General features: G+C 35.9%; 1 protein-coding gene across 1 annotated transcript; it reads left to right on the plus strand.

The window, feature by feature from the left end:
* The first annotated feature begins 10,170 nt into the window (after window positions 1-10,170).
* Window positions 10,171-23,209, plus strand: LOC120177953 (gamma-glutamyl peptidase 5-like). The gene is made up of 4 exons (XM_039183928.1): window positions 10,171-10,721; window positions 13,099-13,422; window positions 13,505-13,628; window positions 23,199-23,209. Exons 1-3 carry the CDS (start codon window positions 10,410-10,412, stop codon window positions 13,604-13,606), a joined length of 738 nt encoding a protein of 245 aa, XP_039039859.1. The 5' UTR covers window positions 10,171-10,409; the 3' UTR covers window positions 13,607-13,628; window positions 23,199-23,209.
* The last annotated feature ends 1,775 nt before the right edge of the window (window positions 23,210-24,984 follow it).

The following is a 24,984-nucleotide window of genomic DNA, read 5'->3' on the forward strand; positions in this document are numbered from 1 at the left end:
ATTATATTGAATCTATCCTTGTTTCAAGAGGTAGTCAATCGTGCTAAAGCTTTGGAAAGAGCTCAGAATGAGAGATTTGAAAATTCAAGAGTTCAGATAGTCAAAAGAACGGGTGATTTTTCAAGTTATGCACCATCAAAAAGGGGCAAAGATGCTGGTTCTCGACCCCAAGAGAGATCAGAGTCAGTGGCATCCTCCGCTAGATGATCGAATCCGATGAGAGGTAGACAAACTCAATCAGTGGGATCTGGAGCTGAGAGAGCTAATCAGAGTCAAGTCAGACAATGCCCATATTATGGAAAGAATCATTCAGGGATATGCAGGAGAATTTCTGGAGCTTGTTTTAAATGTGGGGAGACCGGATATTTTTTTCGGGATTGTCCCAGGGTAGCCGATGATTCTGCACAACTAGAGAGGTCTATTTCGGTAGGCCAAAGGGGAAGAGGTAGAGGCAGAGGAAGAAATCAGTCAGAGTCCTCTGCTCAACAAGAGATACACTCCATGGCTCGAGTGTATAATCTCAAGACCAATGAGGATCGGGATGACCCGGAGATTGTAATAGGTACCTTTCTATTGTTTGATAAACATGTTATGGTATTGATTGATACGGGGTCTACATATTCATACATTACTAGTAAGTTAGTGAAAGAATTAAACATTCCGTTAGAAACTACTAGCAATGAGGTGATAGTGATGAATCCATTAGGGAACAGTGCTCGGATAAATTTGGTGAGCCGAGGGTGTCCCATACGGATTCAGGGAATTGAATTCCCTGCTAATCTGATGGAATTACCTTTCGACGAATTTGAAGTGATACTGGGAATGGATTGGTTATATCGTTATTACGCTAATGTCGATTATAGATTGAAAAGAGTAACGCTGAGAAGTCCAGAAGGGGTAGATGTGGTGGTATTTAGTGAAGGATGGAATCCATTGGCAAATGTAATTTCAGTAATATCAGCGAAGAAGTTAATGTTACAGGGATGTCAAGGGTTCATTGCTAATGTATTGGATGTTAGAACCAATGAGAAAAGGATTGAAGAAATTCATATAGTCAGAGAGTTTTCGGACGTTTTTCGGTAGAGTTACCGAGTTTGCCTCCAGATAGAGAAGTGGAATTCCATATTGAAATAATGTCTGGAACTTCACATATTGCAATGACACCACACAGAATGGCTCCAAAAGAGTTGCAAGAAATAAAGATTCAATTACAAGAATTGTTGGATAAAGGTTTTATCAGACCGAGTGTCTCACCATGGGGAGCTCCAGTTTTGTTTGTTAAGAAGAAAGATGATTCAATGCGTATCTGCATTGACTACAGGTAACTCAATAAGGTGACTATCAGGAATAAATATCCACTTCCTCGAATCGACGACTTATTTGATCAATTGAAGGGAGTTTCAGTATTCTCGAAAATTGATTTACGTTCGGGTTATCACCAATTGAAGATTCAAAAGAAAGATGTTCCAAAAACGGCGTTTAGAACAAGATATGGTCATAATGAGTTTATCGTGATGCCGTTTGGAGTTACGAATTCACCAGCTGCTTTCATGGATCTAATGAATATAATATTTCAATCTTATTTGGATCAGTTTGCGGTGGTGTTTATTGATGATATTTTAATATATTCAAATTCAGAAGAGGAGCATAGTTCATATTTGAAAATTGTCTTGCAAATTTTACGAGATAAGAAGTTTTATGCAAAATTTTCTAAATGTGAATTCTGGTTGAGTGAAGTAACATTCCTTGGACATGTAATTTCTGCAGAAGGAGTTCGAGTAGATCCCCAAAAGATTAAAGCTATCATGGAGTGGAAGGTTCCAAAGAATGTATTGGAAGTTAGAAGTTTTCTGGGTTAGCTGGTTATTATCGAAGTTTCGTCAAAAACTTTTCGATCATAGCATTACCCCTAACTAAACTGTTGAGAAAGGAAGTAAAATTTGCTTGGAATCAGGAATGCCAGAAGAGTTTTGAAAAGTTAAAGAAGATTTTGACAGAAGCTCCAGTGTTAGTTCAACCCGAGTCTGACAAGAACTTTGTAGTGTATAGTGATGCGTCTCAAAATGGCTTGCGATGCGTGTTGATGCAAGAAGGCAAGGTGGTGGCCTATGCTTCGAGATAATTAAAGCCGCATGAGAAGAATTATCCTACACACGATCTGGAGATGGCTGCAGTAGTGTTCGCTCTTAAGATCTGGTGTCACTACTTGTATAGGGAAAAGTGCTACTTGTATACGGATCACAAGAGTTTAAAGTATTTGATGACTCAAAAAGAGTTGAATTTAAGACATAGAAGATGGGTGGAATTTCTTAAGGATTATGATGTTGTGATTGATTTCCATCCCGGAAAGGCAAATGTGGTAGCTGATGCTTTAAGTCGAAAGACGTTTGCAACTTTACGAGCTCTTGATGCTAGATTATCGTTAAGTGGAGATATTGTAATATGTGCAGAACTGACTATCAAACCATCATGGCTAGATCGAATTAAAGAATTGCAAGCTAAAGATTAAAAGTGTTCAAAGAAGATGCAACAGATAAAGAATGGAGAATGTACGGATTTTGAGATCAAGTCTGATGAGAACTTGTATTATCGAGAGAGATTAGTAATTCCGAATGATGATGAATTAAAGAATGATTTGGTAATGGAAGCTCATTGTAGTCCATTAACAATGCATCCGGGAGGGAACAAAATGTATATGGATCTCAAGAGTCGATATTGGTGGCCGGGAATGAATAAAGACATTACAGAGTTTGTTTCAAAGTGTTTGACTTGTCAACAAGTCAAAGTTGAGCATCAGGTTCCGTTAGGACTATTACAACCAATTTCGATTCCTCAATGGAAATGGGAGAACGTAACAATGGATTTTGTGTCGGGGTTACCTTTAACTCCGAACAAAAGAGATTCAATTTGGGTGATTGTAGATAGATTGACTAAGTCAACCCATTTTATTCCGGTGCAAACTGATTTCTCCATGGATAAGTAAGTTGAGATGTATATCAGAGAGATTATACGTTTGCATGGGGTACCTATTTCCATAGTTTCTGATCGGGATCCTAGATTCACATCATGGTTTTGGAAGTCATTACATGGAGCATTGGGAACTCGATTGAACTTCAGTACAACGTTTCATCCTCAGACCGATGGACAATCTGAAAGAACTATACAAATTCTGGAGGATATGCTTAGAGCTTGCGTAATCGAATTCAAAGGATCATGGGAAAGGTATTTGCCACTTGCTGAATTTGCATATAATAATAGTTATCAGTCATGCATCAAAATGGCTCCCTATGAAGCTCTTTATGGAAGAAGATGTCGTACGTCCTTGAATTGGTTTGAGCTTAATGATAAAGAAATTATTGGTCCCGAGTTAATTCAGGAAATGGAAGAAAAAGTTCAAGTAATTCAGAATAATCTGAAAGCTGCAGCTGATAGACATAAATCGTATGTTGATTTTAAAAGAAAAGAGATTGAATTTCAAGTCGGAGATAAAGTGTTTTTGAATGTGTCTCCGTGGAAGAAAGTATTGAGGTTTGGACGCAAAGGAAAGTTGAGTCCTCGGTTCATTGGACCTTATGAGATTACTAAGAGGGTAGGAACAGTAGCATATCAACTAGCCCTGCCATCTAAAATGGAAAGGATACACAATGTCTTTCATGTCTCAACTAAGAGGAACCTATTAGTTGAGATCGAGGTTCAACCAAATTTGACTTATGAAGAGGAACCTATTCAAATACTAGCTCATGAGGTTAAACAACTAAGAAACAAGACTATTCTTTTGGTTAAAGTCTTGTGGAAGAATCACAAAGTAGAGGAAGCAACATGGGAGCGTGAAGAGGACATGAGGATTAAGTACCCCTATCTCTTTACGTAATGAAAATTCAAGGACGAATATTTTTAGGGTGAGAGTTGTAACATCCTCAATATCGGGTTAGTGACTAAATTGGAAAGTTTCAGATTTTGGTGATTAAAATATAATGATTGAATAGTATAAATATTTATTTGTAAATGATTGTTTAGTATTGAATTGAAAAGAAAAAATAATGGAAGGGTAAAAGAGTCATTTGCAAGGAAAATTAGCTAAAGAAAGGATATATATGAGTACACGTGGGTTGAAAAAGAGAGAACACCAAAGGCTTCAGAGTTCTCTTCTTCTTCTTTCTTCCTTGTACTTGTAAAGCAAAACAAATGTGAGTTTTCTGATTATTGAGTTTCTTGTTAAATTTAAGATTGGGTTTTGATTATTAGATGATAACTAAGCTTAAGGAAAGCTTAGGTTATCTTAAAATCAAAGGATGATGGAGTTAGAAGAGATTAAAGATTAGAGGTTCTTGAATGAAATTTTATAATAGAGTTCATATATAGAATTGGAAGTTAAATTTGACTTGTCATCAATCTACTTAAGACATATTAAGGGTTAGAAGTGGAATTAAATCATGTTGCAAAGTTGGTATAATTCTTGGATTTCACAAGGATGATAGGATTCTGAGGTTTAAGATGAAATAAATGAGTATAGATTGGTTTAAGTATGTGTACTAGAGTTAAGAATATAAAAGGGGATGAAACATGAAAGATTTAAGCTGAAATGGATAAGTATTTGGGTTCAAGAAATGAATTCTGGGCAGAGTGCATCGGTGCACATTCAAAGTGTACCGATGCATCAAGAGAAAATCCCAGAATTTGTTGAAGGAGCATCGATGCATAAGGAGTGCATCGATGCAATCATTTAAATTAAATGAACATCGAATGCCATTAGTGCATCGATGCATAAGGAGTGCATCGATGCACCTGCTTAAAATACAAACATCGAATAGGATTTATGCATCGATGTATGGGTAGTGCATCGATGCACCCGTCAAGGGATGCATCGATACATGGTGTAGTGCATCGATGCATACCTTCCATAAGAGATGGAAATAGCTTTCTTTTAGCCTAAGGATTAATAGTTTGAAATATATCAATTCGTATGCTGATAAGTATCAATATATTACTAAGTAGATTTAGAGCGTAATCTTGTTCCAGAACAATCGAAGGATTAGAATCGAATCAAGCAAGGTATGTGATTGCATACTCATGTATATGCATACATATACTATTGTAATAGTGATTGCATACATAATTTATTATATGTTCATATGACATTGAATGAACAAATATCATTGCCAGAAAATATAATCCATGTATGTGAAATATTGGAAAAGATTATGTGTTTACATGAAAAGTGATGAATGAGATATGAAATGAGAAACGTATTCATATTAAAGCCCATGTTATATGATACGAGAGCTATAGGTATAGTTGGCATGCCAAGAGTCGAGGGTATATTAGTCATTCGGGACATAGTGGTCCTTCAGGACGTATCCAGTGGTCATTCGGGACGTATCCAGTGGTCCTTCGGGACAAATACTGAACAAATGTTTGATGCCCCATGAGGGAATTTATTGAGATGTGGTGACAACATTAGTGCACAACCTCAATGTACTCAAATACCTCTGTTCTCAATAATGTACATAGGCAATTGAAAGATAAAGTAAGGTGAAATTGATACAATAAAATAAGTTTCATATGTACATGACATGATTATATTGGTTATAGTGAAATATATATATGCATATTGAAATGTTATGATCAAATGGTAAGAATACATATTCATGAATCTATAGCTACATGTTTATTTATTGCCTCACTAAGTCTATGACTTAGCGTGTAAGTGATTTACACGTAGGTACCAGGAAACAAGAAGAGCAGTACTAGAAGTGGCAAGAATAACATCACTACTAAAAGATCAGATCAAAAGTAATTGGCAAAGTAGGTATTTTGGGTTGTGTATAGAGCGTTGGCATGTAATAAGTTGTTAATTACGAATGCTCTAGTCGATTTTGTATTTTGTGATCTCTTTTATGTAAATTAACGTATTTTGTTTTAATGAAAGTTTAAAATTTCCTTGTTTTTCTTTATGTGAAGAAGTTTGAAAAGTCAATGTGACACCCCGGACTCATATTCGGGTCGGATACGGGTTAGGGGTGTTACAACCACATTGGACCCAAAGACTTAATTGCTGCTCTGATCCCAGCTCCGCGATCTAAAATGACACAAATTTTTTCCCTAGTAATAACATGTGCACGTAAGTTTCAGAGGAAAAAAGCCCAAGAATTTATATATTCTCCTTCAACAAGAGCAAAAGCAACTGGAAGAATGTTGCGATTGCCATCTTGGACAACTGCCAATAATAAAACTTGTTTTATTTTCCATACAAGAAAGTCTCGTCGATCTGGACCATAGGCTTGCAATATTTGACAGCATTAACACATTGTGGGTAAGTCAAAAAAACTCGGTAGAATTGGCATCGATCCCGAAGAACTCGATCATTATGGTATTTATAGGAGGTTTCGAAGTCCACAATTATCCCAGGATTCAACCTCCGCACCAGCCTATACCAGCCTGGAAGTTCGTTGTAAGATACATCCCATTCACCATGAAGTTTGACAATGGCATTTTGTTTTGTCAACCAAGCTTTTTTATAGGAGACAATGTACCCATACTTCGATTGTATAGCTAAAATCAACACACATCAACAACTATATGAGAGCTTGCTTTTACCATGGCTTGTCATATCACTTCAGAGTTCAAGTTGGGATAATCTTGGTTGACCCCTCCAGCACAACATGTGTGAGGACTGTTGTATACTGTTAGTTGTCATATGTTGTTTTTCCTCTTCCTCTTCGATACGCGAACCATCCAATTGCATCCGTTTTCGCATCGGGCATAATAGTATACATATTTTTCTATCGTGGAGCGGTCAACTCTCGATTGAACATAATTACGAATATTGTAATTTTTATAGCCATCATCGCTTCTTCTTTGCTTGAAAACTCCATGCCTAAAGATAACTCACCATTATTTATTGATGAGTAATATCTATAGTTACCGAGATGAGGCATATCCGCAAATTCTAGCCCGTACATTGCACCATAATCAGCTTCATACATGTGTGCTGGAGGGTCAGTTTGTGTCACATTTAATGGAACTTCATCTACATTATCATCATCATCGGAGTTGAATTACGGTGATTCTGGGTGAATGAATAGTCCAGTCTCAGTAGGGGTGTTCAAAATTCGGTTTTAACATAATTAACCGACCGAACCGAATTAGTTCGATTAATTCGGTCGGCCGCCGAATTAATTCGGTCGGGGAACGGTTAAGGATTTTTTTGGAATTCAATTAACGGTTAATTCGGTTCGAAATCAGTTAATTAACCAAATTAACCGAATTAACCTTTAAATATAATTATATTAAGAGGCCAATCTATTTAAAATCCATTTAAAACCCAAATCAATATTAATTAATTAAAATAATATAAAAACTAAATGCAAAATATTTGAATCAAATTAATTAGATATTATTTATAATTAGATATTATTTAAATTAATTGTAAATTATTTTTTTAATTAAAAAAATATTAAATTCTAAAATTCTAAAAAATTTCGATTAATTCGAAAATTAACCGAAATTTATTCGGTTCGGTTAATATTTTCGAAAAAAAGTTCGGTTTGGTTAACGGTTAAAGAAAAAAAAGTTCGGTTAATTCAAAAATGGTAGTTCGGTCGGTTCGGCCACCGAATTAATCGAATGAACAACCTTAAGTCTCAGCACCATCCGCACCAGGCTCCCGAAGCGGTTCTTCTGGTGGATATGATGGTTCCTCCATGCTCTCCACATTTAGGTCGAATAACCTACTACTTGTACGTCTTCCCCTTGAACTAGAAGGCATATCGATATTAAAATTGAAAAAACTCGTAGTGGAATGCCTCCCCCTGGAGCTTGAAGCCATCGTGTCAAATGGAAACTGCACAAATTGTTGCGTCGATGACATCTCCATATTAAGGTCAAAGAAATTTGTATATGAATGCATTCCCCTTGAACTGGACGCGAAGTTGACATACGGATTGTTCATGAACCCACCTCGGTACATATTATAAGGAGTTGCGGATGAATGTCTCCCCATTGAAGTTGATGTGACGACACCATGATGCGGATTTCCCATTATGGCGTTAAAATCATTACACATTACTGTAGTTAGGCTGTCAACTTGATCAACTTGTTCAGCCAACCCATAGTGGGAGCTTAATGTCTGACCCCGAATAGCACGCACTTAAACAAAATTTGCATACATCTCAATATCGCCATCTGAATAATTACTTTGAGAATCAGCCATCATTTCAACATCATCATTGTTCGATAGTTCGAACGATGTATAAGTTAATGGCAACAATGACGTTGGAAATTTGTATTGCAACGACGAAATTCTTCTACTACTTTCAACATAAACCTTCCTCGAAATCTTCGTTTTCGGCTCCTCAAGAGTTATGTTTCTCTTGAATGATATTTTAACACGTTCCTTTGATACGAAAACAACGCCGGTTTTATCTTCTCGAATTTCTCCATCATAAAAAACAATAGCTGAAAGTCGCGTCATTCTTAGAGTTTAAAAGTGCGACAATATTATATCTGCAAAAAAACAATTGAAACAAACCTGATTAAATAAATAATATATGAACGAAAATATAACACAATAAAATTTTTACACATAAAACGTAAATAATTTAAATAATATAATTTTATATTATTACCTGCACCGCAAAAATATTTCGACGCATGCTCTCACTTTCCCCTTGAACTAGCATATAAATTAATTGAAAACAATTACTATAATATTTTTTCAAATAATCATAATAAACAATAAGTATAATAAAAAATATTTTAACAAAATTACCTTATAACGAAAGAACGAACGAACTTCTGAATCAAATATAAGAGGATTGATGGATGTTATTTACTGGTTGAAATGATTGTTGTATTAATTTCTAGGCTGAGAGGGAATTGTGATAGAATTTACAGGGACAAGGCTATTTATAGCCGAGAGAGGATGCTTTAAAGCCGAGAGGTCCGGGTAAATTATGCAAGGCGCGGTCCCTGCATCGCGCCTTGCATTATGCATGTATGATAATTGAGTATGTGATAATTAAAAAGCGCGGCCCCTGCCTCGCTCTATAGCTCTACGTAGCGTAAGTCGCGCCCTAGGGGCCGCGCTTTAGACACGTGTGTCCATGTTAGGATAAGGCGCTCTTCAGGGGACGTCTTATCCCACGTGGCACCAGATCAGCGTAAAGCGCGGAACAGAGGACGCGTCTTACTGCAAAGGGTGTTAGATCGAGAAAAATAGTCTGAAGGGTGCTTAACAGGAATTAAAGAGGAAAAAGCCCACGTACAGTTAACTAAAATCCTGCTGCTACAACTGTACATAGGGCTGAGCAACAAAACCAAGAAAACTGAAAAACCGACACGAACCGAGTAAAATGGTTCGGTTCGGTTCGGTTTGGCATTATATGGTTCGCTTTTCGGTTCGATTTAAAGTCTCCATTCTTTTGATTCGGTTCGGGTTTTCCATATGGAACCCATTTGTTTCATATTGAACCGAATAAACAATTTTTTTTTTAAAAAATTATAGTTTCAAGTGATTTTTTCATTGAAAAATCGATAATCCGAACCGAAAAACCAAACCGTTAAAAAAATCGAACCGAACTGAACAAATCGGTTTCAATTTTTTTCAGTTTTTTAACCATTCGGTTTCGGTTTAAATTTTGGAAAACCGTTTATTTCGGTTCGGTTCAAGTTTTGGTAAAAAAACCGAACCGAATACACCCCTAACTGTACGCTTGTATTATGTGTTCACATTGTCAAAATAAAAAAAGAATAAACACTAATTTTTAATAATCGATAAAAAAATTAACCTTTCTAAAGTTTGTGAATTTGTGTAATTGTATTTATAGGAGATATATATAGATTGTTCATGATTAAAATATTTTTAAATAAATATTATTTTATAATTATTTAAATTTAAAAAAAATTAAAAAAAAAATTATTATATAAACTAGTTATTAAATTAGATAAAACTTTAAAACAAAATATATCTTAAAAATGTGATATTTAATATTAATATGATATTTTAATAATCAAGTAGAGACTAATTTATATGATAAGTATTTTTTAATACGAAACAATAAAGCTAAATTAAGCAATCCAGCTTTACCAAGTCCATATTTGTAATTAGCATTACCTAAACACCTCACCTTAATTAAAAAAAAATCCAAAATGCTGAAAATCTTGTTACACCCATCGTCCTATCCTATAAAACAACACCAAGAAGAACAGTGAATCTCTCTCAACACCACCACTCTGAAAATCATAGAGAGAGAAAACGTTGATCACTTTCCCTCTCTAAAGTCTCAACCTCTAAGCCTTTAATATATAAATCTATTTATAAAGAGGAAGAGAGGGAGTTTGTTTTGATTTTGATTTTGATTTGATTCTGATTTTGTTTTGTTTTATTTTAAGGGAGTTTTGAAATCATCATGGGTGATGGGAAGAGATTTGCTGTTCTTCTATGTGCGGAGGATTCCGATTACGTCAAGAAGAGGTACAGTGGTTATTACGGCGTTTTCGTCGAAATGCTGGCGGAGGAAGGCGAGACGTGGGACGTTTACAAGGTGGCCAATGGCGAGTTCCCCGATGATAATGAGATCGATAATTTCGATGGTTTTGTTATAACTGAGAGTTGCAATGATGCGCACGGGGATGATGTTTGGATCTACAAATTGATTGCTCTTTTGAACAAATTGGATTCGTTGAATAAAAAAGTTCTTGGGATTTGCTTTGGCCATCAGGTAATCCTTCAAATTCGTGATTTTCTCTGGAAAATCGTAGCGAATCGAAATCGACATTAATATCAGGGGTACAAACAAAATAGTTTTTTTTTTTTGCTGAAATTGTTAGATGGAATTGGACATCTCCGGGTTATCCAAGTGTTTGATAAAACGTGATTCAACTCAGTTTATGTGGGCTGGTTCTTCAACCGTAGTTCTCTGAACTGAGTCTTACAACATCGCTCGCTCGTCTAATTTTGTATAAACAATGTGTCTTGTATTGTTTCCATTTTTTAATAATCTAAATAAAAAATATTACTATATTAAATATTAGGTTTTCATATACATGAAAAAATAATTTCATTAATAATTTAAATTTAAAAATATTTTTATTAATAGCTACGAATAAGAATAATTGAACTTGAATTTCTCTATTTCCTTTTTGGTTTGTGGGTTCTTTCACTTAATTTATACCACTCTTGAAATATTAGGTTATCAATGTCATTCAAATTCTTAAGTGAATGGGTCTATAAAACTTTAGTAATTTGTTAAATCTAAATTTGTAATTCAAATTCAAACTATAATATATAACTTAAAATAAAAAATAGTAGATAAATAGTTTTAATATTTTAAACTGAAATTAAATATAATTAAAATTAAATTAAGCGTCCATGTAAGTATGAACAAAAATAAATATTTTACAAATTAATATTTCTAAAATTTCTTATATTGAAAAATGTGAAATTGTAGGTAAGCATTGGTTAAGTGGACAATTACATCGGGTGTAAAACTTCCTTGTCCATATAGTTGGGTTCTAATTTCCACAAGGGGTCATATGATAACTATAATTGCAAATAGGATAAATTTGTGTCATGTTTTGACCTGTGGACCAATAATAAATTGTCACATTGCAAATGAATATGAAAGGTCGGGGCGATGAGTAAGGGCCAATTTCATCAAAAGCCTTATTCTTTAATTGTGCATCCCCATAATTTTGTTTTGATTCCAAATTGATCCTTAAATGTTTAATTATAAATACTACACACCTATAGTATAGATAATTAGGTTATGGCAGGTTAATGTTAAATTGTATTCTAAATTGGTTCTAAATGTTTTTAATATTTTTATTGTAAATACTCTACACCTTCGGCTTCAGTAAAACGCATTAGGTTTTTTTTCATTATCAAATTTAAATTATCCAATCACTAGTACATACTTGTTTACAAGTTGTCTAGAGATATAATTGTACATGATTGCTCTAAAATAGGACTTATATTTTAAATTTGTTTATAAATTTCAAAATATTCTATATTAATCCTCAAACTATGACCCGATCTAAATTAGTTTTTAAACTTTAAGACAATCTAAATTTTCGGAAATTATATTATGTATCCCTAGGAACTAGGGTTGTAAATGAGACGAGATAGATCGCGAGCTACTCGAGATCGATTCGGTCAAGGCTCGATAAATACTCGGATCAAATGAACTCGACTCGAGCTCGAGCTCGACTCGAATTCTTAATAAGCCGAAACGAGCTACTTGATACTCGATTCAAAAAACTCGTGAGCAGCTCGAAAATATAATATATTAAGATTTTATTTTTAAAAAAATAAATTATTAATAATATTAACATTTATGTGTTGATTTTTTTTAAATACAGTAAGACTTTAATGTATTTAAGGTTCATGTTCGAGTTTGAGGCTTCAATCTAGTTAAGTTGAAGTTTTTTTTTTCATTTCGAGTCTTTTCGAGCTGCTTACGAGCTTCAATTAAGGATTTCAAGTTAGAGTCTAGCTTAAAAATTTTAAGCTCGCGAGTTTTCGAGTCGAGTCGAGCTGTATTTCAAGTCTTTGAGTCGAGTCGAGCTTAACGATACTCGAGCTCGACTCGACTCGTTTACACCCCTACTAGGAACTCTGGATTCTAGAGTCTTGTAAGTAACGAGCATATTTGAAAGTGATATATAGTTGAAAATACTCTTTGATGATGCTGACAACTCGGTGCTGCTTAAGCTTTCTCATCCACTTGTTCCTACCAATTCAATATTATGCTTTGCCTTTTCTTTATTTCTTTAATGATGTATGGCAATGGCTGATGTAAAAGGTGTGGGGTTTTGGGATTTAATATTTGGATGAAATGAGATATGCCTTCCAGTAGATGCATGATTGCTTACTTAGTGTAGAATGTATAGCCAGTCAGCAACATTGTATTTTATATGCTTTATCTCTAGGCAATAATATGCATGTCAGATAAAACGTTTCTTCTCATGCAAAAAAAAAAAAAACGTGTTTGCCACTTCATTGTGTTCTTTTTGTGTCGGTTCATGGAATCGGCATCCTTTTGCATATGGGGTGCCTATGGATATGCCAAAAAGGTAATTTGTAGCTATTTGATTCAGATTCTTAGTCGAGCACTAGGAGGAAAAACAGGGCGAGCCATCTCCGGGTGGGACATTGGGGTCACAGCCATTCATCTGTCTTCATCTTCATCGAAGCTCTTCTCCTCTTTGAAAATCCCGACCACTCTTTCAGTGATCGAATGCCACCGTGATGAGGTTAGAGAATTGCCACCGAAGGCGGAGGTGATAGCATGGTCGGAGAAGACCGGTGTGGAGATGTTTAGGTACGGTGATCATATACTGGGCATCCAAGGCCACCCTGAGTACACCAAAGACATTATGCTTCACCTGATCGACCGTCTCTTGCAGCGCAGTTTTATCCAAGTACGTACACGTAAACACCCCCCATCTGATCACTTCCAAGCTCCTTGATGATTTGTGTTTGACAACTTTATATTTAATACAGGAGTCGTATGCTGATATATTGAAGGAAAAGCTGGTGAAAGTGGAGCCTGATAAGGAAGCATGGAAGAAACTATGCACCAGTTTCCTCAAGGGTAGATTATGATTTAAGTTTTGGGGGGGAATTTGTTGATAAATCGGGCAAAGTAAACGAAAGAACACAAGAATTTTAACGAGGTTCGGCAATGTGCTTACGTCCTCGGTGCCTAGGCGGCGCTAGAAAATTTTATTCAATTCTCATAGGTTTAGGTTACATCTCTATTTATAATAGAAACCCTGGTACATAATTACAAAATTAACCATGTACCGTACCGCGGGGCGCAGCCCCCGCACCCCCAACCCATAATCGTAACCCCCTCTACGAGACTTTCTTTATAAGGATAGTTGATGTTCGTTGCGTTCGCTTCGCTCACTCCGCTCCATCCCCTGTCCTCTTTACCGGTATATTTATGAGTCATACCTTACAAATCTCCACCTTGGCGAATATCATGCCCCTTAGGAAACATTCAATGTGGGTTGGGTTACCTTAGTTCTTTAACAACTTAAAACATTCAACAAGTCCAAGCAATGCTTGAACTTGTTTGTCGTAACTGACTTGGTGAACATATCAGTGGCATTCTCATCAGTGTGTACCTTCTGAAACAAAATCTCTTCAGATGCAACCAACTCTCTGATCTTGTGAAAACATACATCAATGTGCTTAGTTCTAGCACGATATACCTGATTCTTAGCTAAGTGAATAGCACTTTGATTGTCGCAAAGCAGCTGAACTCCACCTTGCTGAACACCCAACTCCTTCACTAAACCAGTGAGCCATAAAGCTTCTTTTGCAGCTTCAGCCGCTGCCATGTACTCAGCTTCAGTTGTAGATAGTGCCACTACAGATTGAACAGTAGACTTCCAACAAATAGGTCCTCCACCAAGAGTAAAAACATACCCTTTCGTAGATCTTCTATTATCTAAGTCACCTGCATAGTCTGAATTCACATATCCTACAACCAAAGGATTATCTCGTTGACTACCAAAAACAATTCCATGTCCCACAGTACCCTTTAAGTATCGAAAGATCCACTTGACTGCTTCCCAATGTTGCTTACCAGGTTTAGACATGTACTTACAAACTTGACTAACAGCATGAGCTAAATCAGGACGAGTACATACCATTGCATACATCAAGCAGCCAACAACATTAGAATACGGAACCTTTGCCATATCTTCAGCTTCCTTATCTGTCTTAGGCACTATTCTGATGAGAGCTTAAAGTGGTTCGCCAATGGAGTGCTAACTGGTTTTGCGCTGCTCATCGCAAACCTTTCTAGTATTTTTTCAACATAACCTCGTTGAGATAGCCACAGTCTCCTTGAGTCTTTGTCCCTGCAAATTTCTATTCCAAGAATTTTCTTTGCAGCACCTAAATCTTTCATATCAAATTCCTGACTCAATAAAGTTTTCAAACCGATAACATCATCCATGTTCTTCGCAGCAATCAACATATCATCAACATACAGTAATAGAAAAATAAAAGAACCATCATCAAGGCTCTTAACATAGACACAACAATCATACTCATATCGGTTGTAGCCAATCTTGATCATATAGGAGTCAAACCGTTTATACCACTGTCTCGGAGACTGTTTCAACCCGTACAAAGATTTCTTCAATCTGCAAACTAAATGCTCGTTTCCAGGTTGAGTGAAACCTTCAGGTTGCCGCATGTAGATCTGCTCCTCTAAATCACCATGCAAAAAAGCAGTTTTAACATCCATCTGCTCTAAATGCAAATCCAACTGGCCACCAATGCAAGTACTGCTCGGATTGAAGTGTGCCTGACCACAGGAGAAAAAATTTCATCATAATCAAATCCTTTCTGCTGTGAAAAACCCTTTGCTACCAAACGAGCCTTGAACTTGAACTTCTCCCCCTTTTTTCTGTTACTGCTGGTTTCTTCTTATACACCCATTTGCAACCAATCGGCTTTTTACCCTCAGGAAGGCGAACCAACTCCCATGTACGATTGTGATTCAAAGACTCCATCTCCTCAACCATGGTTGCCATCCACTTGTCGTTTTCCTGACTAGTAACAGCATCATGAAAATTAACCGGATCATCACTGCTAACAATAAGTGCAAAAGAGACCAAGTCTTCAAAACCCAATCTACTCGGAGGCTTTATATTCGTCCGTCTCACCCTATCTCTGGCGAGACTATAATCCTGCAAATCATTCGTAGTGGAACCACCAGAATTCGATTGAGAAGTTTCTGGTTTCTCAACTGGAAACTGCTCGAAATCCACCACTGTCGTGTCTTTCTTCTGTTGCAACATGGATTGTTCATCAAAAACAACATCTCTACTGATCACAATTTTCTTCGCAACTGGATCCCAGAACTTGAATCCCTTGACACCTTTCTTGTAACCCAGAAAAATGCACTCCTTCGATTTTGTATCAAGTTTGGATCTCTCATCAGCAGGTACATGCACATAAGCAGGACAACCAAAAATCCGTAAGTTATCAAAACTAACATCATGACCAGTCCATACCTCTTCTGCAACTTTCCCAGCCAATGATGCCCTTGGCGATCTGTTGATAAGATAACACACCATGTTAACAGCCTCGGCCCAGAAGTGTTTGGGAAGCCCCGCATTCAACCGCAAACATCTGGCTCTTTCATTCAACGACCTGTTCATCCGGTCCGTAACACCATTCTGTTGTGGTGTCTTGCGTACTGTAAAATGTCTCTTAATCTCGTGCTCCTTACAGAAGTGTAAGAACTGTGAATCTGTGTACTCCGTACCATTTTCAGACCGCAAACATTTGATTTTTTGTCCTGTTTGGTTTTCTACCTCAGCTTTCCACAGCTTGAACTTCTCAAAAACTTCAGATTTCTGTTTCAAAAAATACACCCAAACTTTCCGTGAAAATCATCAATAAAAGTAACATAATACCTAGATCCACCTAAAGACGATGTCGTGGAAGGCCCCCATACATCAGAATGCACATAATCAAGAATCCCTTGAGTTGTGTGCCTCGCAGTCTTGAAACGGACTTTAGTCTGTTTACCAAGAACACAATACTTGCAAAATTCGAGCTTACAGCTTTTGACACCATGCAACAGATTTCTTTTGTGTAATTCTGTCATACCACGTTCACTAAGATGAGCAAGACGCATATGCCACATTTTTGTTGTATCATCACAGGACTCAATAGAATGAACTCTACCTGCAACGGTACTCCCTAACAATCTATAAATATTTCCTGCAATCATCTTTCCTTTTATCACAGTCAAAGCACCTTTAACAATCTGAATGGTTTCCCTATCCTCATCAGCCTTAGGGATAAAACCATTCTTGTGCAAAGTGCCCAAAGAAATCAAATTCTTCTTCAAATCTGGGATATGTTTAACACCACTCAACGTCCGAACAGAGCCATCATACATCTTAATTCTGACATCACCAATACCAACAATATTGCAACATCGATCATCACCCAAATAAACAGAACCAGAATTAACCGACCTATATGTCGAAAACCATTCCCTATTTGGCGTGATGTGATAAGAACATCCAGAATCAAGAATCCACGCATCCGTCAATTGAGTCGTTGAAATAGAAAGCATATCACCCTCACTGCAATCAGAATTGTCATCCTCGACCACGTTCACAGACCTGGATGAAACATCACGCTTCTCATCAGTCTGCTTTTTCAACTTCGAGCAGTCTCGCTTCATATGTCCCGCCTCCTTGCACTTGTAACAGTGAATTGTCTTCTTATCCCTAGATTTGGATCTGGAATTCCGCTTGCCAGACTCTGCCTTCTCTGGCTTCCGTCTGCGGTCTCGATTACTCTTGACATATAAGCTATCGGCTTGAGAGTTTTCCCATGCATTCTGCTTCCGCTGGTTGTGAGCCAACAAGGCTGCAGTAATCTCCTCAACGTTGATAGTCTCTTTCCCATATGTAAGAGTAGTCACCATGTGTTCGTAAGAGGGAGGCAACGAACACAACAAAATCATCACTCTATCTTCATCCTCAATTTTTACATCAAGCCGAGCCAAATCAGAAACGATTTGATTGAAGACATTCACGTGTTGCGCCAAATCATGATCGTCCTGCATCTTCAGCCCATACAGCCGCTGCTTTAGATACAATTTTGTCGTTAAGGATTTGGACATAAACTGACTTTCCAACTTCCTCCAAATTTCGTCTAGAGACGATAGATGCATGATGTGATACATAACCTCGTCCGCCAAGCATAATCGTATGGTTCCTGCCGCTCGTTGTTGCAATTCTTCCCAATCTTCCTCCTCCATCGACGCCAGCTTTGTAGGTCGCAAAGCCTTCAGGATCCCCTGCTGCGCCAACAGATCCTTCACCCTCGTTTTCCATAATCCGAAGTTACCCAGACCATCGAATTTCGCAACTTCGAATTTTGCTCCTGACATCTGATACCAATTGTTGATAAATCGGGCAAAGTAAACGAAAGAACACAAGATTTTAACGAGGTTCGGCAATGTGCTTACGTCCTCGGTGCCTAGGCGGCGCTAGAAAATTTTATTCAATTCCCTGTCCTCTTTACCGGTATATTTATGAGCCATACCTTACAGAATTCAATTTCAAAAAGGCTGAAATTGTAAATAGAAACCCCCTTTTTTTATTTTAAAAGTTTATGGAAGTTTAGGGAGCTTGTGATTTAGTACAGATATATGCTTAAAAAAACAAAGCTGCGTTAAGAAGGTAAGCTGTGCTTAGTTTGGAACTTTTAATTTGATTCGTTCTCAAGTCAATAAAATTTGCAGGTTTTAGAGAGTTGCACATTCCCTTCAATTTCAACTTTAAAGTTCAAATCTTTTTCTTTCTTGGTAGGTACACCCGTGAGGAGAATATGTCCTAATTCAGAATTAGGGTATGCACTGGACTTAAATGTCACTTTTCTAATTCATAAAAAGATACATGTGATTTTTTTTACCTTATTCTAGTTTTAATTGAAGTTAATATTACTAATAAAATGTAACAACAAATGAAACATATTACAATAAAATAAATTAAAATACAAAAAAGAGCTCCAAACTTTGGACTTTTGAAGTCATAAAACGTGCATGATCGCTTGCCCCAAAACCAATGCATACGTGTTAAGTTTTGATTTAGGTGTATGACAAGTAGTCGTAAGATGGGCATGATAACGTGGTTATTTTGAATCGAAAGCAAAATTTGTGGATCTATTCTGTTAATAATGATAGTTGACTCATTCGTTATTCCTGCGGCCTTGATTAAAAAACGTATAAAAATTGTTATGAGTGGGTTTAGTCCAAATATATTTTAATTTATTTTATTACAACTTATAGAAAGGTATAAAAATTGAAATATTTATTATAATATGGAATTTATAAAAATATAATTAAAATATCTATTATGACATTTCACATTGTTAAAGGATAATGTAGAGAGCCATTAAGATTGATAATTGATTTAAAAAAATAATGTAAATAACCATGGAAAGAAAAATAAACAAATTTGATTGATCAGCTAAATTAAATTTTTATTCAATCAATTAATTCAATTAAAATAAAATACGATAATAAATAGGGTTTTCAATCGATCGGTTCGATTAACCGACGGAATTGAACTTTCAAAAATTTATTAAACGATTTATTTTCGCTTTAACCGTTAACTGAATTGAATTTTTTCAAAAATAATTAATCGAACTGAATAAAGTTCGATTAATAGAAATTAACCGAAATTTATAAATAATATATATTATAAATTCGGTTAAAATCGAAATTTAAACACTCTCAAGGTTAAATAATATATTAAATATTTAATAAATTTGATTAATTCGATTAACCAACTGATTTCGAACTGAATTAACTAATAATCAGAATTTTAAAAAATAATTAATCATTAATCAATCGAACTTAAAATTAACCGACTGAATAAACAAAAAAATTGATTCAATCAATTAAGAGAAAATAACCTTAGTGACCGAAAATGCCTTATAATATACGATTTTAACCAACTCTTTTTTGGATTTACGAAAATGACCAACAAATTCGCAACGCGAATTTAGAAAATATCAACAAAGAAGTCAAATTCGCAACACTGAATTTCAAATTCGCAACTGAATTTCAAATTCGCAACTCGATTTTCGAATTCGCAACACGAATTTAATTTCGCAACAGGTTTTAGTTTCGCAACACAATTTTTTGGGTATATAACTACGCAGCAGCAACAACTCATACCTAAATCCCTAAATCGCAACTCATTCCATCTCCATCTATCACTCTCTCCGACGACATCCGTTCCTATATCCAACGACATCCTTCCACATCTCTAATTTTTTTTACATACTTTTTTTTCTATATAATTTTTCAATGATTTCTCTCCCAAATTATCAACTATCAACTTAATAAAGGTATGTTTTTCTCTAAGTTAGTGATGATATGTAGTTTATATCTCGTTTGTTTAGTAAATTAATTTACAATTTGTAGAATGAAATCATCTAATATTGATTATGTTTGGATATATTTGTGTTTTTTAGGGTCGTGGGAGAATGTTCATGGTGTTTTACAATATGTGCCTTTACCCATGAATCTTCAACTAAAACTGTCATTAAAAAAGTTAACTTATGAAACTCTAATGTTACGTGTTGCAAAGAAATTGAATTTAGAGCCTCTAAGTGGATTTAGGCTATCTTATCAGAGAAAAGGTAAAGTTTATTTATTAACCGACAATGAAGATGTTGAACGATTCATTGCTTACATTAGTGTTTCGCAAGAAGATGATGTTACATTGTATGTTGTTGAACCTAGAAGTAGTGAAGTTGGGTCAGTAGCGGGTAGTAATCAACTAAGTTCTTCAACCCCAGTTTATGGTGCTCACAATGTACAACGTTGTTATCAACCTCAAAATTTAATGGTTCTACCACAATTTTATCACCAAGAAAATTTTATTTCACCACATTTCCAATATCAAACACAATCTCAAAACCACAACCTTTTCCTAATCCAAATCCCAATCAACTTTCAGCACTAAATTCCAGTTTTCGTATTGATCAGTTAGACGATAATGAGCCAATAAAAAAAATTGTGAGTACTAGTCAGTATTCGAAATTTGATCTTAGTCAATACCCAGACTTTGATCTTGGTCAATACTCGGATTTTGATGATGTTTCAGAAGAAGAAACAAACCCTGCATGTAATGATTTTGATATTGGCCAATACCCGAATTTTGATGATGAAACAGCCGCTGCCGAGGAAGATGTTGTTGATGATAATGAGGAGAAAGTTACGATTGTGAATGAACATGTTGAACATCCATTTTGTAATTCATATAACCCTGAAGAACAAGAAGAAGAAGAAAAAGAAGTCCACAAAGAAAAGAAAAAGAAGAAAATACCACGGGAGTATAACTGGAATATGCCAGAATTACTTCAGATACCGGAATAAGAGTTGGTAAAGATAACAGTTGATTGTTACACAAAAGTTATTCGTATCAAGAAAGATGATTGTTTTGATATAAAGGAAGACTTGGAGATAGCTTTGTATATGAAATGTGTGGAAGATGGCTATCAATTAAAAGTCAACAAATCAAGCAAAGGTCGTTTCGAAACAAAGTGTATGATTGACAAAAACTGTACATGGCGTATGATTGCAAAGAGGATAAAAGATTGCGAAATGTTTAAAGTTATGACTTTTATTGATAAACATACATGTTCAAGAACCCTAAGTTTTTCCTCACCATAGACAGGCAAACAAAAAAGTGTTGGGTGGTTTTCTGGTTGAGTTAATGTTTTTGAATGGCAGAGTATATCGGGGACATGAAATTATGACTGACATGAATACTCGGTTCAAGATTAGTATCTCATATTCTCAAGCTTGGAGAGCCAAATGTTATGCCTTGGAATTGTTGAGGGGGTCTCCAGAAGCATCGTTTGCCCAACTGTTGGCTTATTGTCACAATTTAAAGCTGAAAAATCCTGGGTCGGTAACTCATATCAAAACAGATAGAGATGGACGCTTTGAGTTGTTGTTTATCTCCATTGGTGCTGCGGTTAGTAAATCAATATAATTTTGTTGACTCATTTTTATTAGTTACATGCATTTCACATTTAAATGATTATATGTCTTGTGTATATTATTTTGTAGATTCATTCGTTTATTACTTGCATGCGCCCAGTTATTATAGTTGACGGAGCACATTTGAAAGGTCGATACCTTGGAGTAAACTTATTAGCAGTAGCCATGGATGCTAACAATGGGATACTGCCAATAGCTTACGGGGTTGGCAAATCTGAAACATCTGATTCATGGAATGGTTTATGGGGCATCTTAAGGATTACATATGTCCTATTAGCAATCTGACAATCATATCCGATAGGGCAAACTCAATTGACAACGCTGTTAGAAGGTGTTTCCCAGATGTTTTTCATGGACTTTGTGGTGTTCATTTGTACAAAATCTAAAATCAAGGTATGCTGGTATAAAAAATCACAAATGGACATACTGGAAGACTGTAAAAGCTTATCGAGAAGTGGATTTTAATAAGCATATAAATTATTTAAGACGTGTTTTGCCTCAATGTGCTCAAACACTAGAAGATGTCAGGTTTGAAAGATAATCAAGAGTACATCAACTTGGAGCAGGATATGGTTTCATGATATCTAATAGTGCAGAATCAATCAACGCTCTAAGTCTTCATTCCCGGAAATTACCCATTACTATGTTAATGGAGTTTTTTCAAGCCTCTATTCAACAGTGGTACTACAAGAAAAGAAACCATGCAAGTATTATTTCTTTAAATTCATAACTTATCATATATTTTACTAAGTATTATTCATTTAAATTTACAGGAACATTAGAACGTCGTGTTACACCATGGACTGAAAAAAAAGATAATGAAACATGTTGTGAAGTCAACGTCATGGAGAGTTGAACCATGTTCAAACACTTTGTTTGAAGTATTGGATAATAACTTAAATGGACTTGTCGATCTAAATGCAAAGACGTGTAGTTGTATAAAATGACAAGCATCTGGTTATCCGTGTGGCCATGTTATAAAAGTTGCTCTTCATCTAAACCAAGATGATTCAAGCGCATACGCTACGGATTGCTACACTATAGAAGTATATCGACAGACTTATGTCGAGATTGTCTACCCTATTCCACATCCTTCTGAGTGGGACATACTAGATGACTTACAAACAGTTTTGCCACCAATCATGGACAGCAGGCTATCTGGCCTACAAAAAAATCACGATCGTATACTGTCTAAGGGTGAAGAGAAGAGGATATCGACATGTAGTCGGTGCAAGGAAAGTGGTCATACAAGGTTGACATGTGGATCACCAGTGCCATCACAATCATCTTTTCCTCTACCAAAATATGGATCCTCATCAAAATCCAAAGCTCATATGGTGCCAAGCAAAAGGAAATCAAAATCGTAATCAAAATCAAAATCCCAATCACAACCGGCTTCACCTTTTGGGACTTATTAACATAGGTGATTTTTAAATGCAAACGTTGTAATATGTGTATTTTATGTGTGAATGCATACATTTTCAGTTAGACATTCATTAGTAACTTGAGTTTAAACATTGCTATGATATGTTCAGTTGTCATCACTTATCAGATTATTGTCTGTTATCTTTTTGAAGGTGTTTTCCTTGAATTCGCAACGTGATTATCGCGTTGCGATTGTTGTTAAAGTCAAATTCGAAACGCGAAATCGCAAACCGAAAATCGCAACGTGAATTTGACTATCGCGTTGCGAATTTGACCATCGCAACGAAAAAATCGCAACGAGAATTTGACTTTCGTGTTGCGAAAGTGTACATTCAACATGTCTTTTTTCCATTCAACATAATGCAGATTGAATAAACAACAAATCAACTTTTACAAAATCAATTAAACAAGCAAAAAATAATTCTTATTTACACATCAATTAAACAAATCAACTTTTACAAACAATGTAAAATTCAATTAAACAAGCAAAAAAAGTGTACCCCAAACAGTTATTTATGCATAAATACATCAATTTCATGCAGCTCACTTCAGGACTAACCTGCAGAAACCAAACATTTACTCAAACAACACTTTCTACACATCTAAAACCAACAAACAACAAATTATTGAATTCTAGGTACTTAACCAAAAATTTTCAAACCAACAAAGAGTATATATGTTAACAACACTTGCTCAAACTTACCAATTGTTTATGCACACTTTCAGCACGCGGATGCAGGTAGGCAGCGTTTCGCATATATCGCTCTAGCCATAAATTGCCAAAACCACAAGCCTACTACACCTCTATCTCTATATGTGGGAGGTATAAACTGTTTACTTCCTGTTGTCAAACGTTCCAAGCACATGCATACGAAAGGACCATAATCCCCTCTGCTCCCTCCGTTTGTTATGGCGCGTTCTCGTCTCTTATCATTGTAACTTTGAACTTTTTTGGCTTCTTGTTTCCAGAATTAGTCCAATAATCAATTGTATTCAAGTATTTCACCAAATGAGCGCTCCATCCCTTACAAATAATATCTCTCAAATCAGACAATGGTATATAATTTAACATGTTGTCATATACTATTGTCTTCAGGGATGGGAGCTGAATCTCGATGAGAAGCCAATGACGACGTTCTAAAACAGGGATAAACACCTACAATCATAAATAATTGCGCACATCAAATAAAAGACGTTTAAAACAAGGATAAACACCTTTAAAATATTCAAAAAATAAATACTAACCTTATCGACCTCCCATCACGCAGGATAAAGTTTAGCTTTTCCATTACCCAACATATATGAAGCATCTCTCGGATCCTTCAAGTGAGCTACATGAAAAGTCGTCGGCATAATAGTCCATCGAGTATTTTTTTATTTTCTTTAATTTCCTTATTATTAGAAGACGTGACACTCATGCATCAATATGATGTTTTATAAAAAATACATATATTAGTGAATTTATTAATAAATTTAAAAAAAATTAATCAAAATGCAATATAAGAAGAAAATAAGACTTACCACCCCTTCGAGATAGCCATTATCTTCAACCCCTAATAAAATACCCACCAAGACCGATCAAGAAACAAATGAATAACATCTTCGAGTTTGCATATGTCAGAATAACACCCCTTGCTCCGCTCATGTAGATAAAAATCAACTGCGGTCTTAGCCCAAAAGGTATTAACCGTAATTGTGTCCGGTAGTGTTCCCTTCTCCTGCTGAGGAATGATATTGGCCGGTAACACATACGAAAGCCAACTCACATCCATCATATCAGGCATGAGAGGGGGTTTATCAATATGTCGACATATGACGCCATGTGAATCGGGCTCTTGAACGGTGAGAGGGACCTCTTGAACGATGACAGGGGCCTCTTGAACGGTGGGAGGCCTCTTGAACGATGAAAGGGGCCTCTTGAACGATATGAGACATGTCTTAAATGATGAAAGATGCATTGGGCTTCTTCTTACGGAGTCTTGGCACTAGT

The sequence above is a fragment of the Hibiscus syriacus genome, unplaced genomic scaffold (genome assembly GCF_006381635.1).
Source record: "Hibiscus syriacus cultivar Baekdansim isolate YM2019G1 unplaced genomic scaffold, ASM638163v2 tig00112343_pilon, whole genome shotgun sequence".
Taxonomy (NCBI): Eukaryota; Viridiplantae; Streptophyta; class Magnoliopsida; order Malvales; family Malvaceae; genus Hibiscus; species Hibiscus syriacus.